The 16,549-nt window shown below is 38.1% G+C and overlaps 1 protein-coding gene across 7 annotated transcripts in view; it reads left to right on the forward strand.

Annotated features, from left to right (window-relative positions):
- Positions 1–16,549, forward strand: part of MCTP2 (multiple C2 and transmembrane domain containing 2) — a 198,250-nt gene that overhangs the window by 98,170 nt on the left and 83,531 nt on the right. For all 7 annotated transcript variants that reach the window (XR_005056531.2, XM_017648516.3, XM_073227182.1 and 4 more), the window contains 2 exons: positions 3,695–3,881; positions 6,173–6,266. Coding sequence is in view for 6 of the 7 variants with exons in the window: in XM_017648516.3 (XP_017504005.3) it covers positions 3,695–3,881; positions 6,173–6,266 (281 nt within the window). In the remaining variant the exon portion in view is untranslated. The remainder of the gene's footprint in view (positions 1–3,694; positions 3,882–6,172; positions 6,267–16,549) is intronic.

Genomic DNA, 16,549 nt, shown 5'->3' on the forward strand with positions numbered 1-16,549 from the left:
CCTTTCAAACCACATATCTGAAAACTGAGGTTATTTTTCAAAGAAAATTTGCACCCACAGTAATAAGCTGAGTTTTCATAAATGCTCATAAAGTAGCCATTTATGTCATTTGGGAAGAGATTTAGGGGATATAAAATGGAAGGGGAAAAGAATATATAACAACACCTATAAAATTCTGGATTTGGACAGTGAGTGAGCATTGTTTATTAGGAATGAGAAAGAAAAGGGGAGGAGGTGATGTTTTTGCCCAGGAAACGGCTGGATCTGTTCTCTGAGGCATTGTAAGGCTGATCCGGTCCTCTAACCATAACAGTTACTACCCAGAGAAAATAAATCCGAGGAAAAAGACTATAGTTTATGTAATGCTTCAGTTGAAACTGGAAAGAATTAAGAGACCAACCAAATTATTTATTATTTTCTGAGGATAGAATCTGGAACGCTATAGAAAATGGAAGAGAAGTCTGGATTCTCTTTTCTAGATTTTTATATTAAAAATACCTTTGATGAACGTATTCAGAATGTTTATATGTTAAAGATTCTAGGTTACGTACTCTACTTGAATGTTAAAAAAAAAAGTCATCCTGTTCATACGATACTTACCTCTCGTCAGAAGGTTCGAAGAGTAGTGTGGTACAAGTATCTGTAATTTTCAAAGGGAAGTCCTTTAAAAAAATTGTTTGCTTCTCCTTTATCAATAATGCAGTTACCCCTTTCTAGGTGGGGATTAATACAGATAATTCTTCCAGCCTTTGGCTAACCTCCAGGGCTTCCAGCCCTTCAGATGTGAGGATGAACCAGAACAGTGTGGACTGGGGTTGAAATAGAGTAAACTGGAAGGCCTGGTGGAGAGGATGTGTTTGAAATTAATTTCTTCTCACTTCTATCTTTCCTCCGTTCTCCCAGAATGTGGGAGCGAATGGAAGCCAGGGAGATAGGATACAGAGAACAGTTCAGTTGTAGAGTTTATAGAAAGTCATCTTTAGATGACTTTTAAAGTGAAGTTAATTGTTAGTACTGGGGAAAGGGTAGCTTTAAATTAATTCTTAAGGCCTAAGACATCAATTCACATGATGAAGCAGGGATCTGAAGACGCCGGGTCATAATCCATGTGCAAAAGAATCAAAGTCTGATTTTGATTGACCTGATGCTGACGTATCAGTTTAATTTGCTCCTTCAAGTCACTAAGAAAGAAAAAATAAGTATTTGGCTGAATACAATCATTACTTAACTGGGAATGTAGAATCCATGAAGTTTGTACAAAAACCCTCAGTCTGATGTTTATGGGGCTCTTTTATCTAAAGTAGGGTTATTTTCATGCAGGTGTTGTTTCTTCATCATCCAAATAATCTTTAAAAAATGAGATGTGCAAAAGTTTCACAGTGGACAGAAATGTCTGAAAAGTTTGTGAATGCAAACTTTCTGAGAAGAAACCCAGTATTTACTTTGCATTTCGTCTGGTACATGATTCAACTTTTGTTTAAGATAATAAACTGTTCTTTTCAAGTAATTGTGCCTTTAAATGATCACTAGGAGAGTTCGCAAAGTTTTTGTAAATATGCTGATTTTGCTCACAGTTCCTTTAGGTGACTTTGTAGAATTAATATCAGATCCATTGTGAATTAGCTAAGAAAAAATTTATTATTGCCTAATTATACACTATTTTTGACCGCCAAACACTGTTTACTCTTAGAGCTTTTGTGTCTAAATTGGTTCAAACAGCAAAGGAAACCACTGCCACAACATAAAGGTAAACTTCAAAGTACAAAAATAAATTGTCATTGTAAATGATACTAAGATGAATGTGCTGTAAGTAGGTCATTGCTAATATGGGCTAATGAAAGTACACTAAACACTAAAGAAAACTCTTCCAAAATTTGGATCATTCATCTTCCCATAAGAAAGAGCTTTATTAAATAAAAATGTATATTACAGTGTAAAATAATGCTTAGCAGAGTGTTCTTAACCACATGTACTATTGCTATATTTGTTAAGACTTAGTGAGTTTGGTAGAAATGGCATAATTAAAACATTTCACATTGCTTGCTTTCCAAGCAAAATTAATACCCTGCTCATGTATACTTGCTTATGAAATAAAAAATACTCAGTAACTGTTTTCACAGTAGCAAACTTTAGCTTTAAAAGGTTTCTTATTGCTCAGAAAGATGTGTTTTGATTCAAATCCTAATATTTTAAAAAGATATATTTTTTAGTAATGTGTCTGCTGGCAAAATACTTGATGGATTTATTCCATGCAAAAGCTCTAATGACCACTTTTTCTCATAATTGGAATTACTTTTGTTAATTAGGAAACCGATACCCATATACATGTAATTTTATAGGTACATACCAGTATTAAAATACTTTTTCCTGTCCTAAAAACTGGCATAGACTTTTAATATTATTGGTATTTTTCTCTTTCGGAAAGGATTGCCAACTCTTTCAAATGTATTAAAGTGGAATGTTTTACAAATCCATGTGACTCACAATTGTCATTACTTTGTATATTAGGTACGTTTACCTGTTTCTAATTATCTGCAAACATACAAAGTCCATTGAATCCTTGTCGCACATTATGAGAGGCAGTGCTTCCATCCGTTTATAAAGTCTTGGATATTCATGTTATTCAGTCTATGAAGGGGGAATGAGAATACACACACACACACACACACACACACACACACACACACACACACACACACACACACACACACACACACACACACACACACACACACACACACACACACACACACACACACACACACACACACACACACACACACACACACATCGCATTACATCTAGACACTACTACCGCTGCCTCCCCTCCCTCCCTCTGCTCTACCCTGCCTACATCCCCCACCTGTGCATAAACAAAGCGGGTGTGGTCCAGGCAAACTGGAGATTTCAGTGTTAAAGCAAATAAATGGCTTAGCACTTCAGCCACCCTTTTTGGTGTTTGCTTCCGTATTTAAATGTGTTTGAGGTTTTTCAACGTTGCCAGCACATTAGCTGTTAAGAGGTGGAAAACATGCAATTTATAGCATATGGGTGCAGCCTTTCCTGGCAACCCTGCTGAACGGGATCAATCAACAACACTTCATGCTCCATTTGTCCAAAAGAAATCCACCTGGGGAAACCGTGTAGACCCGTGCCTGTGAGGAAAACACCTTAACACATTTCTTTAAATAAAAACTGGCCAGTTGGCATTAATCTGGAAGAAAATAGTTTCTCCATTAACCCTCTCCCACTTGAATTTCTCTTGTCTTTTCTCCTTTTTTTTTTGAACCAGGATCCTTTATTCTCTTTGCTGGTGAAAGACCCGATTCAGAGAAGCCATATGGAGCCTCCATCCACAGTGCTTGAACTTGTAAACTTCTTTTCTAATTCTTGGTCTCGTTGTCTTTCTGAAGACCTTACTTGGCAAAGACCTCTTCCCTTTCATTTGCTTTGCCTCCCTACTGTCTTCTCTCTGATTCTCTTGACCTCTTCTTCTCCTTAATCGTAGAGTTCGTTAGGCCGGGAGTGAGTATTAGATGCCAGGGGAGCCCCTGCACCGCTTGCTGCTCAGTAAATCCAGGTCCACACAGAGTGAGGTTTGGGGAATGGAGAAATAAAAATCAGGTGCTTTGGAGGTTCTGAAGTGGCTCTGAGCTAATCGCTCTCCTTTCTCTGATTCCTGCAACTTCTCTAGGTGTAAAGTGGATATCGCGGCACTCCCACTCAAGCAAGCCAACCTCCTGGAGCTGCCGCTGGAGAGCTGCTGGGGGGCTCTGCTGATGCTGATTACACTGACCCCCTGTGCAGGAGTCTCCATCTCTGATCTGTGTGTGTGCCCCTTGGCGGACGCCAGCGAAAGAAAGCAGATTGCCCAGCGATACGTGAGTGCCTTGCTCTGTTACCCCACTCCCGGGCCCCCCCCACCACTTTCAAGTCAAAACAAGGTCTATGAATTGAAAAACTACACAGAAAGAGATCTTTGTCCAAAGTTTAATGGTATGTCTCATCAAACAAGGCATCAGACCTTGAGATCAATGCATTAGTGAGAAAGTGAAAGTCAATGAAGTGTTTGCCTTACTATTTTAAAAACCAAAGGAAGTATGTTGAATTTTTAGCTTTTAGAAACTCTTCCGAGAACATGGGAATCCACAAGGTGGCAAGTGTTGCTTAGCATGGCTGCATATGTCAATTGGAATTTTCACCTAAGTTCACAAAAGTAGTTTGTTTGTTGTTTTTTAAAAACTAACCATTAATGTTTGCAAGGTTTAGGTATTTATACAGAACCTCTTAGGCTCAATTGAGACAATGCTTGTGTCTTCTAAAGCAAGCAAAACCTCAGAAAGGCATGAAAGACTTGTTCTGCAATACCCTGGAGAATAATAGCAGTCTGTGATTTTTGCCTAAGTGGTTGTAATGTTCTTAAAAGTCCACTCAGCCTTTTAAAATCAAATGGCTTTGCCCTCTTCATTTATTTTTTGTTTGTGGCTTTCTAAGCATCTTAATTTGCATTCTGTTTTTGTCCCCTTTCTTTGTAAATCAATACATTTATTTTATGGCCACCCACGAAAGGCATGTTTAAGGAGAGTGACATGAAAACGAAGCAAAGATGAATCTCTATTTAATGCGATTATTATTCTCTGCATAAACTTTAGTGCCTCCAAAATCCTTCACTGTGAGGTGTATTGATTAATTGAATAATTCTTTATCTTCAAGAGCATGAAGCCTAGCCACACATCTTCTTGTCAACCCAGATTCTGCATTCAAGGTTGGCAAACTTTAAAAAAGTTTTGACAAAATCCCCTACGGATATTCTCTGCTGACTTTAGCTAGGCAAATTACAGTTTGGTGAATAACAAAACTTTTCCCCAAACTTCTCCTCAGATCGCTGGCAAAATTTACCAAATTCTTGAAGAGTATCATGCATTTATAAGGTGACCTTAGCTTAGATCATAATGACTTCAAATAATGCCTCCAGAGTTGAGGAGTACTAATTGAAAAGAGAGTTGAAGAGGCTAATCAATTAGAAATATCAATGTTTTTTGCAACTAGCAAGCCAGCCAGCATGTTAGAAGGAAAGAATGGTATGTTAGGAGATGCACATTCCAGACCCCTTGATGTGTTTTGCAGGTTGTAAGAATAGATAATCTTCAAAGGCTTTTCCACCTTTAAGTTGTAAAAAGTATTTCATTTCAAATGTTTTAATCTTAGCTTAAACACTTTTTATGGGGGCGGGGGTTAGGCTGAAAATGCTGAGCAAAAATAACCTTCAAAAGTTCTTAGGAATGGTGCATATTAGGTCAGGCAAATCTGAACCTTTAAGTTGTTATTCTATACTGAAATGCCTAAATAGCAAAGAGTTTACTGTATTTCCCATAAATCCCTGGGGTCTGCTTATCACAGAATTTTAGTTATTGAATGATTGTTGAAATACTATATCCAAAGGTTTGAAAGCAGCATCTTTTTCAGCGGATGCGTTCTGGAGGCATGTGAAGAGAATTTATCTGCATATCTCTTTCATGCATAATTTCTGAAGGATGCAGTGTACATAGACATCCAAATATTGCTACACATGCTTTAGAACTGTCAGTCGATATATTCAAGCTTTGGCTCATGCAAACTCAGAATTAAAGTATATATGAATACAGGGTGATACTGGATGCTTCATTTCCAATTTCATGAGCTGGCTATACCATGGGCCAGAAAACTCACTCATATCCATCCCTACTCTCTTTCCAGTGGCAAAAAGATCCACAAAGGGTCCAGGTTTAGTCCTGTGGTATTCACAAAATTCGCGCTAAATCGGTCAGAATAATGTTGCCTTCTTGGGCGATTTAAAAGTTTCATTAAAGAGAAAGAAAAAGAACGTATGTAGTTCCACACACATTTTCTCGGCTGGATATCTCAGCAATCACCAGGGGGCGGTGTTAAAAGTAGATTGCATGTGCTTTGTAATTTGTTTATTTTGAAGCTGTAGTTAATTAATTCTCAGTCACTTTCAATCTGGTTGCTGTAAATGCCTCACTGTCCTGACGACTGATACAATGCACTTTGGAATTTTTCTAAGCATTCCATGAGAAAGATGATGATGTATCTATAATGTACTTTCTGTAGAACTATTAAATAGTGTATTAGAAATCTATTTGTATTTCTGATCTACTTTTCTCCCACTCAGTGCTTACAGAACTCCCTGAAAGATCTGAAAGACGTCGGCATTTTACAAGTGAAGGTTTTAAAGGCAGTCGATCTCTTAGCAGCAGATTTCTCAGGTATAAAACATTTTCATTTGTAATGCATTTTTATTTATTTCCTGCTTTGAAATGATCATATAGTAAAAGCAAAATGTTTTAATAAGTAGAAGCATGTATACAGCAACTGTGCTCTGTCAAATAGAGTGATAGAATAAAAAAAATGCACAAGGGCCGTTTTTCCACCTAATGAACATTTTTCGCAAAATCATTTTTTCAAATAATTTTACAGAGATTAGTTACTGTACTAGCCCAAAGATATTTGTGGAGTACTTCAAAATGTCATGACTTTCTTATTTATGAAATTAATTTTGGGTAAAGCTTTTCTGTAATACAGTGAGTGCCTCCAGAGACAGATTCAGCTTCTCCCATTTACTGCCTGGCAGTCCTCTGAGCTAAAGGTGTTGCAGTCTTCACAGTGTGGAGTACATGGCTTGTAAGTCTGAGCATGAGCGCAGGTCTGGCTGGCTCTTCTTTGTAATACCAACCAAAGTCTTGGCTATGGGATCACATTGCAGTTGACATTGTCTTACACAAAATTTCTTCTTGGTGCATTGCTAACTTGAACTTTCAGACAGAGGCTGGAGTAGATGTGCTTTGTGCTGAATTAATGCTTGATTGTGAAGAAAGTAATCTAGACCTCGAATGTCCACTCATTGCCAATTGCCCCCTCATGCTGATCAACAGTGACACCTATGTGATAGATGCTATTTGCCAAGTAAATTGATGAATACAAAGAATATTATTTTTTATGTATTATTTATTATAGTATCATTGATATACAATCTACATCGGTTCCAAATGTGCAACACAGTGGTTCAACAGTTACCTAGATTATTAAATCCTCACCCCCTCCACTGCAGTTACTATCTATCAACATAGAAAGAGGTTATAGAATCATTGACTATATTCTTTATGCTGCACTACTGTCCCCAAGACCAACTTGTATTGTGATTATGAATTATTATACAGACAGTTCAGTTGAGATGGTTCTATCTATTATATGCTTTTTTTAAAATCTCATATTTTTGGAATGAGGTCTGCTTTCTCTCTTCCTTCCACACAAAAACAATTACACTGTATTTCTGTAACCTCTGAACTTCTAGAGTTTTCAGAAGCTCAAACTTTACAAAAGAGGTGTTCAGTCAATTTTGAGTACTTTATATTACAAAAATGATGGAAAGCATAAATTTAATTTAAAAAAAAGTTTTCTCACCTTTCCTCAAAAAATGAACCAATAAAAATCACTATTCTCTCAGCTCCTGAAGTAAGGTGGTCTTGATCTTAAGGAAATATGTAGTGAGATATAAAAATAGTTTTTTGTTTTGGCCAGTATGAACCTTCTCAGAGTTGTAGATGAAATACTCAAATGATTACTTTTAATATTCACAAATTCTATGATTTACTTGCAAATATTTATAATCTCCTATTGATTTAGAAATTTTCTTTCTTGAAACACTTACAGATTTATGAAAACACCAATTCAAACATTTCATACATGCCTTTGACCTTGGTAGTTTTTTATTTACTGAAGCACATTTAGAGTTATCTACCAGCTTTCTAGGACAAATTATTTTACTTCCATCTAAGTGTTTAGGTACAGCATTTTTTGAATCGATAAATGTTGACATCTCAGGAAATGTCTCAAGCCACAAAAACTCATATATGCCTTTGAGCAGTAATTTTTAAAATTCTGTAGTTTTCTACTTTGTGGTCTCCAGGAACTAATTGCAATGCATTAATTTTTTAAAAGGCTTCTTTATAACTACATCCAAATGTGTAAACATTTTTTAAAAACTTTTATTTTACCCATCCTATCATGTGACCTCCATAAGGTGCCCAAAGTAGTATTTTTTGTCTTCTCCAAAGTGTGTTTTGAATAAATGCTCTGGTGTTTTACTCTCTCTCTATTATTTATGAGAAAATTATCACTCTTCTGAACTGAAGCAGAGATACTTGTCATGAGCAAAATATGTCTTTAGACCATATTGACCTTTATTTTTAGAATCAAATTTCACAGTCTATGTTCTTTACACGTTGGCAGGCCCCTGTGTGACTTCTCCAGCCTTTTCACAACTGGGGTGTTGCTATAGGGAACAAAGTGGACCTAATCCAGGTTGTTGTAAAGTAACTTTTCTGTGTTGAAAATGAAATGGATTCAGATCACAGTGAGGCAGCCATAGAGATGGAATTAATACCTCTCGTTGGTTAGTGATGGTGTGGTACAGTGGGGACTCAGGCATAATCGCTCGCGATTCACTTGACATACAGTAACAAATCCTAGCTTCACTTCCTCTTGGGTCAAAATGTTGCTGCGACTTCATTGCGAGTCATGGAAACACTTAAGAATTAAGTATTTATACCCAGCATTTACAGTCCGCCTTACTTTAAAAATGACTGTCCCGTTGCCATTTCTCAGTTAACAACGTATTTTATTTGCACCGCTGCAAATAAAAAAGGAAATCCATTTACTCTGAATAACCAGGGTATTCTCAAAGAATGACAGCCATTTTAGTCAGAGTGCAAAGAGAACTTTCCAGCACTCCTAGTTGTCCTTCATTACAGTTCTTTGGAAGGACGAGGAAATTGTTGGTTTCTTAAAAATAATACCAAATAACCATAATCACGGATGCTTCTAAGTTTGTTTTGCTTAAGATTCAGGGAATGTGATGAAGCAAGTTGTGGGGTGGGTCTTGGCTGTGATGCAGATGGAAGTTATGGTTATAGGTTCAAGTTCAGGAGCCTCGCGTCCTATAGGGAGAGAGCATGCATGCCCTTGGTAAGCCCTGATGTCAGTGGTTCACAATTTGCAAGTTATCTGTGTATTTTTGCAAGTAACAATTAGTAAAAGAAAATAGTAGTCACTCATGCCACTGGGATCCAAATAGAGGGATGTTCCTCATTAGTAGTTATTGGTATTATAATTATATAGTTGTGAAAAGAAATTAAACTTAGGGAAATTGAATCCCCATTACTTTGCTAGTATTTCAGAGCACTGGAATAATATATGTACATATTACATATATACAATATGTACACACACACCTACTAAGGTGAATCTCTTCTCCCTTAAAAATTTTAAATGTTTTTTATTTGAAGAAAGAAATTAGTGTTTCTTTTCAAATGTGTTAAAAGATATTATAACCTGTATCAATATATATTACTAATATTACAATACTTATAAAAGATAAAGTCTTCAAAGCTCTATGTATAAAAAGATATATTTATTTTTTGAATTATTTCATTCTTTTATAAACATGCTATTTTATTGTGTGAATGAACCTGTTCAGTATTAATACATTTAAGTTTATATATAGCGTGGCATTTTTTTATGTATCTCAGATTTGTTTGTATATAAGTGAGAAGACCTTTTAGCTTAAAGAATCTGAAGTAATGTATCTTCTCTTGGAGCCCGTCCCTCTAGAACTGGTGAAAGATATTTAATGTTCTCTATAGCCAATATTAAATCTGGATAGCCATGAGCAGTCATTCCAGTAAAAAGGCCTGTCAGACATTTTCATTAAAGAGTTCCTTACACCTTGTGCTCAATGTAACCTAAAAATTTTAAGTAATAGTTATCCAGTCTGACGTCATTACTTCTATAGTAAGCCAGGCCACAGCCTTGATTCAAGAAACATGATAAAGTGTGCTTTGAGACTCAGTTGAGCATAGCTGTTTGTAATGTTTAATGAAACCAATATACTTCACTCGGTGGCCCCTAGTCTTAAAACTCAGTTGTTTCAAGAAGAAAGGAACCCATGTTCTAATGATTAAAGGAGAGAGAGAACATTTTGCACAGGACAAAGTTAAGATGTGATTAGTGTAGCACTTTCCTCATCCACAGTAGAAGCCCTCAAAGAGAAAGGTGTTACATCTTCTGTTTTACCTGGAAGCACATCTGATTCATGCATTAATACTGCTAAGGGAAAAAAAAAAACACAGTATACTTTATAGACTATAGAAAGATAACAAAGTATTATCTTTATATTGAACTTATTATAACATACATATCATTGAATTTATTAAATGTAAATCTTTATATTTAATTTATGAAAAATATGTTGACATAACATCTATATGTTTATATGATATAAATATTTAGTCAGTATAATTTATTAAACATTAAAGATTATTTATTAAATATGTATAAGATGTATAAATATTATCTTTACCTATAAATAGGTATGTATAAAATTGTTAGAGAGCTGAAGTATTTTCCTCTCAAAATTGTATTTCAGTATAATTGACAACACTTATCTGACCTGTTGGGAGATCAACCCCTAAAGGGTAGGAAACTGTTTACCGTGTTCAGCACATACATTGAGAATTGTTCTGGAAAGCTTTATTATAATTGAGAGAATATAGCGGGAAGGCTGCTGGAATTGCACCATGTAAGGGGTCCTTTAGCAAGCATATCAGCTCTGAAACCCTCATGGCACCTGCCAGAATTCAACATCTAGTCAATGATTCCTATATTCTTAGACCCACATGTGGCTTTCACACATCCTCCTGCCTGTTAATGAAGCTTTCTCTTTATTAATTTTGTTCTTTAAAATAATCCTTCTATATTGACACCCTTCCCCCCAAGGAATCTTCCAGTAGCAAGACTGACTAATCCTGTTCCCACTACCAAGATGGCCCTGCCCTTTAATAATTCTGGCAAAAAAAGAGGGGAGATAGAAAGATTTCTTGACCTTGCTGTGCAGATGGAAGCAAATGAGCCAGTGGGGCAGCTTTGCAAGCCCCCTTTGGTGGGATGACAGCAAGTAACATGATAACATTACGCCATGGGTCTTAATATTCCTTCTCTTTGTAGCATGATCCTATTTTAATTTGTAATCTAATCATCTAGATGTCATGATGAGAAGATGGGAACAATGAAGAAACAAAACTAGAAATACCATCTTTACTCACAGTTTGGAGTTACTGGTTCTCTTTTCTTTCACCTCTGTGACTTGATGGCATATTTTGACATACAAAACCCATCAGTCAAAAGCCAAAAGTTTCCACATATACCTAGGTCTTCTTGACCTCTTTGCAGTGAGGTTGTCAGTTGGACCATTTCTCTATTTTCAGTGTTAATGGGGGCAGTTACCGAATTAACATAATCTCAAACTATCTATCAGAGACACGAAAACAATATGTTTCCAGGTAGGAAAAAAAGATGCAAGTTATTGTGAAGGAATCTTATTTAATAAATAAGCATGTTAGGAATCTTAACATACCTGAACCAGGAGACTACAGAGGCATGTAATTCCGCAACTCCCCTACTTCTTTCCAGGGAGCCCAGTATCATTTCCTATCTATTTTTAAGTTTGTCTCAAGTTTAAGAAAGTCAGCTTGCTGGTAGACCTAGTAATCTTCAAGAAATATTAATTGAGCACCTATTATAGATCAGACACACCCTTAGTTTGCTTATGATCACTTTACCCTTCCCCCTCTACTGCAGTGGGGGCACTGTGTAACATTTATGTGGGTGAGGACCTTGCTCAAAATCGGGGTGGCGTTTCCAGTTCACTGGTCCCTTGGCAATGCCATTAGGAAGAGCTCGTGGTCTGTTCCACACACTGGGTTGCTCTCCCATGACTGTGGTCAAGTTTCTCAATTATTAAGTCCATGAGCCTTTTCCCAGTGATTGTGACCCCTGCCTTAAGCAAATCAGTGCTCAGGTCAGTGATTTATTCACTAAAGATGAAAACTGGTCTGTCTGTTTTTTACCCTTTACTTTGTGGTGGCTGCCCTTCATTTTAACTCCTACATATTATGGTATAAGAGATGTATAGAAACAGATGCATACGTACATCTTGGTGCTACCATGTAGTGGTCTTGGGTCTACTTGGGTCTAAAAGTCTACTTCCTCATGGATATTTTGAGTGTTAAATTAAAACCTAAATGAGCATGCCTGACATATTACATGCTCAACAAATGCTATTCCCATTATTTATTAAATTCATTTTACTAGCATATAGTTGATATGGGTTTATTTTCTTCTTTATATGTTGTTCATAATTTCCCCAATTTTAAGTAATGTTGTAAATATTGGCATTGGTAGTCACTTTTACCACTCTACAACATTTATTTTTCCTTTCTTTCTTTTTGTTTGTATTGCCTGATAAAAGTAAAGAAAAAAATGATTCGTGGAAGGAAAATTCTCACATCTAAACCAGTTTAGCGCTTGTAACATGTTTTGATCATCAGAATAATAGTTTTATCAATATAAAATGCTTTTGTGAGCTCATTGACTTTTTTGTTATACATAAAAGTGCTATTCTGGGAAATCATTTACCAAAATACCACATTTAGATCCTACATTGTAGAATAGACATATTTCAGCCATATGCTGTAATACTGACTTTTGAGTAGTTTCTGTAAATTCTAATACTGCTTTAAGTTTTTTGTTATTTTTTTTTTCCTTTTTTTCTTTTGAAACATTGAATACTTGTACCAGAAGAGAAATAGTCCTATAGCTATTGCTCATTGGGAATTTTAAATCACACGTCTATTTTCTGGTTTGTTCTCATTTTCTGTTTTGTGAAGCTGTCTCCATAGCAATACTCTCCTCTTAAAGATACCCTGTTTTCAAAGGGATGGTTGTAAGTGCGGTTTCTAGAAAGCTTAGCAGTAGCGATTGCATGCTTTTAATTTTCATGAGAGTCTCTGGGATCACTGAGCCCAAATCAAGACCAACTTTAAAAAAAACACATCAAAAATGATATAAATCTGCTTTTGGCATCCTTTCTGCTTTAACAGTCTGACAAAGAACATGGACTCTAGTCAGTGTAAAATTTGAGAGTATGTATAAGATTTAGCAGTTTGTAACTTACTGGCACCTCGAGAGTGAATGAATTCAGTTCATTGGTATCATGTGAATTAACCAAGGAATCATTTGATTTTTCTGGTTGAGTTCTCAGTAGTATCTTAATTTATTCAGCACGTACACCTCCCTGTATAAGTGCCAGTGCTGGGCTCTGATGACATGGTGGGAAATAGAAAATGGTCCAAGCTTCACGTGAAGTGACTAGTTAAGCCTGTAGCATACAATGACAATTGTCCTACTAAGATCAAGAATAGAATGCCAAGGTCCTTTAAAGGTGACTGGTGTTCCTCCAGAAGGTGATGTTTTTGCTGAGATGTCAGGGACAATAAGGAGTTAGCACAGCAGAAGTGAAGGAAAGGTGTTTTAATGATGGAGCAGCATGTTCCAAAGCCTTCAGGGCTTTTCCAAGGCCTGGAAGAAAGTTAGTGATGGATAACAGGGCAAGGGGATGCTCAGGAGAGAGGAGGTCAGTGTCTTAGGTGGGATTGGATTATATGAGGACATAGGGTACAGGCAAAGAAATTAGGGCATTCGGGCAGTGATATGACCTCATGTGAAAATATAAAAAATTCTGGTGGCTGCGAGGAGCAAGGATTTTGAGGGTACAGAGTGAGAACAGGGAGATGTTAGGCAAATCCGATGGGTGATATGTTTTATGGACTTGCATGGTGACAGGAATGGAGCTAGAAGGAAAATGGCATGAACATGCCTTACCTGATAGAGTTGATGCAAAGATTAAATGAGAACCTGTATAAAACACGGTTTCTTGCCCTGAGTGGGAGGCTTGTGGCTCCCTTGGCCAAAGCCCATCCCTGGGAGCTGGAAATTGCCCTGCTGGCCTCTCACCCTGGGCCACAGCACTGTACACAGGGGATGGCAGGGGCACTCGTAGCTGATGTATCTGCATCGCACCTTTTAAATGGAATACTGGGCTAAATATGGAACGAAATGTACAGATGTGGAACAGAAGAGGTATAAGGAAACTATACTATAGGAGACTAGAGATAGGAATCACTGTCTGCTAGTAGGAAGCTAGAGGGATGTTTTCATTAAAAAGATGACATTTGCTGAAAAGCAGGGGTTATTATGAGAGTTCCTTGAAGGTAAGACTTGGTGGTCTGTGCGCATCAGGGCCTGGTTCAGGGCCAGGAGCACAGTGTGTGCTTCATAAATATTTGTGAGATGAATGCTGTGACCTCTAAAATACACTTATTATTTGCCATTCAACTTCTGTAACTGATAGAAAGGTAAAATTATTTCAGTAAGAAACCTCTACTTGCCATTCAAGGAATATAAATGAATTTTGAGGTGGCATTGAACAATAGAAAAGGCTATTACATGCAAAGTCATAAAGCAAAATCGTGAAACTGAGTCATCGATGGTGTGACCATGTCAAAGTGACATGGCATCTGGGTGCAGAAGAGGTCATCTAGATGTTTACCTGTAAAACTAGTGCAGTAAAGCAGAACAGTGCAGACCCAAGTGTGTATGTCCGTTTGCTCGATACTGTTCACTCAGTACCATTGGGGAACATGTGGGTATTTCATTTATTGTGGAAGATCATTTTCACCCCAAATAAAATAGTTGTTCTTTCAATTTTATTGAAGCCCCCATTTATCTGGAAGCTTTTCAGGGAAAGAAAGCAATTCATAAAGTATATACATAAATTATTCTATAAATGTTTTAATGTCTTTGTTTCTTCTTCCTCTGCTCTGCCTGTTTACACTGCAATATTAATAAATGCAGCATTTTAATGAGCTTTGACAGAATTACCTGGAGAGCTGTGGTGTGTGGTGTGTTCCTTACAGACACATAACTGAAGTTTCCGGGTTCTGGAAGGAAGTCTGTTCCTCATTAGCTGGGACAGCCAAGAGTGTGCTGGTTCAAGAATGCAGGGACCACAGCTCAGGCCCACCTGTGTCTGAATAGGACCAGCCCCGTCCTGGCCCTGCTGTGGAGTAACCAGCTCAGGGCTTTCATTGAAAGTGTCAGACAGTTTCCCCGGAGTGAGTGCCGGTGGGATGTCATGTTGGTGTCTCTGGAGGAACAGCTCTGACACTGACTAACAGTCTGACAAATGGTTAAGTAGCTGTTTCAGTCTCTGTCAGTGTGCAACCAAGCACCGTCCCCCTGAGCGTTAAGCCTTGAGCACGCTCTTTCATGTTTGCCTTTGGTGAAGGGGTGCTCGGTGCCTCTACACTGGCAGGTATCTCCCCACCTAGCCCATACCTCATGCCCTACAGAACAAATGCCCAGAATAAAGCTTCCTTTACATAAGCGAGACTCTTTCTGATGTGTTGATTTGATTTGGGCTGGCCATCATCTGAAACCCCTTCTAGGTGGGGGGCATTTCCCACTGTATGCTTTGGAGAAGGGGTCCCAGTCTGCTTTCATTCACAGAAACTGAGAAGCGGGTGCTGCTTTTCTGAGCCTGGGCTGTTGGGACATGCATACTTATAGCAGGGCAGGGAGAAGCACATGCATCCTCTGGGGCCTTCACATTCACACCAAGAGAAGCATAGAAGCCAGAATGGAGAATTCTCGTTAGACGCAGCCACCCTCAGGGTCCAGCGACAGGAGGGTGCGAGGGACCAGTTTTCCTGGAACACAGAGGCCATGCCAGACTTTCCCTGGGGTAAGATGTTGACTGAAGTTCTTGTGCTTGAATGTTTTGAAGCTTTCTTTGGTTTCTAGTGATTTCCCAGTCTTTGCAATGATTTTGAGAGCTGCTTGGTGTTATTTTAATAGATTCCTTTTAAGCTACATTTAGACCATTTCCACCTTTAGGATTGGTGAGCACAGCTCATTCATTTATACCTGCGGTTTGATCATCATCTGCTGACCACTGAGATTGCAGCCTTGCCTTCAAAAGCTTTGGCTGGGTATCTAAGTGTCCAGGCACTGGTCGGTTGAATGGAGTCTCCTGCTTAATGCTGATCCTAACCCATGCCTCTGCTCTCGCCCTCTTCTTTCCCTGTGAAATGTAATCTCCACGCAGGCTCCTATAGATTTCAGTCTCTCTGTTACTGTGCAGTACCTCAGAGCCCCTGGTTCTTCAATGAATTAAATGTAGGTTCACTAACCTGAATGGCAGGCCAGCAGGCCAAGAGGCCTGAGCACCCTCTTCATTAGGCCCCGGCCTGGGATTCCTCAGCCATTTGTTGGAGGAGCATCTGTCCTTACGCTCTCCGTCAATTTAGGATGCACTGCTTTGCAAGGTGCCAGTGTGCTGCAGGGGCAGGCGACGCGTGCATGTCCTACGGACATTACCGGGCTTCTAGTTTCTTCCCTGACAGTTCCAATTACTGATCCCTCTGCCAAACCCGAAAAAAGGAAAGAGAAGTTTTACCTGGTGACTTTCTGGGTCTGGCTTTGGATTTTGGATTTTTTTTTTTAATTTAAACAATTTTTTTTTCTTTTGAGGGATGTGTCAGGTAAGCAGAAAAAGAAGGGGTGAGGTGGGGAGGTAAGGGGTAAAAGCTTCCCT

Source organism: Manis javanica, chromosome 18 (assembly GCF_040802235.1).
Source record: "Manis javanica isolate MJ-LG chromosome 18, MJ_LKY, whole genome shotgun sequence".
NCBI classification, from domain to species: Eukaryota; Metazoa; Chordata; class Mammalia; order Pholidota; family Manidae; genus Manis; species Manis javanica.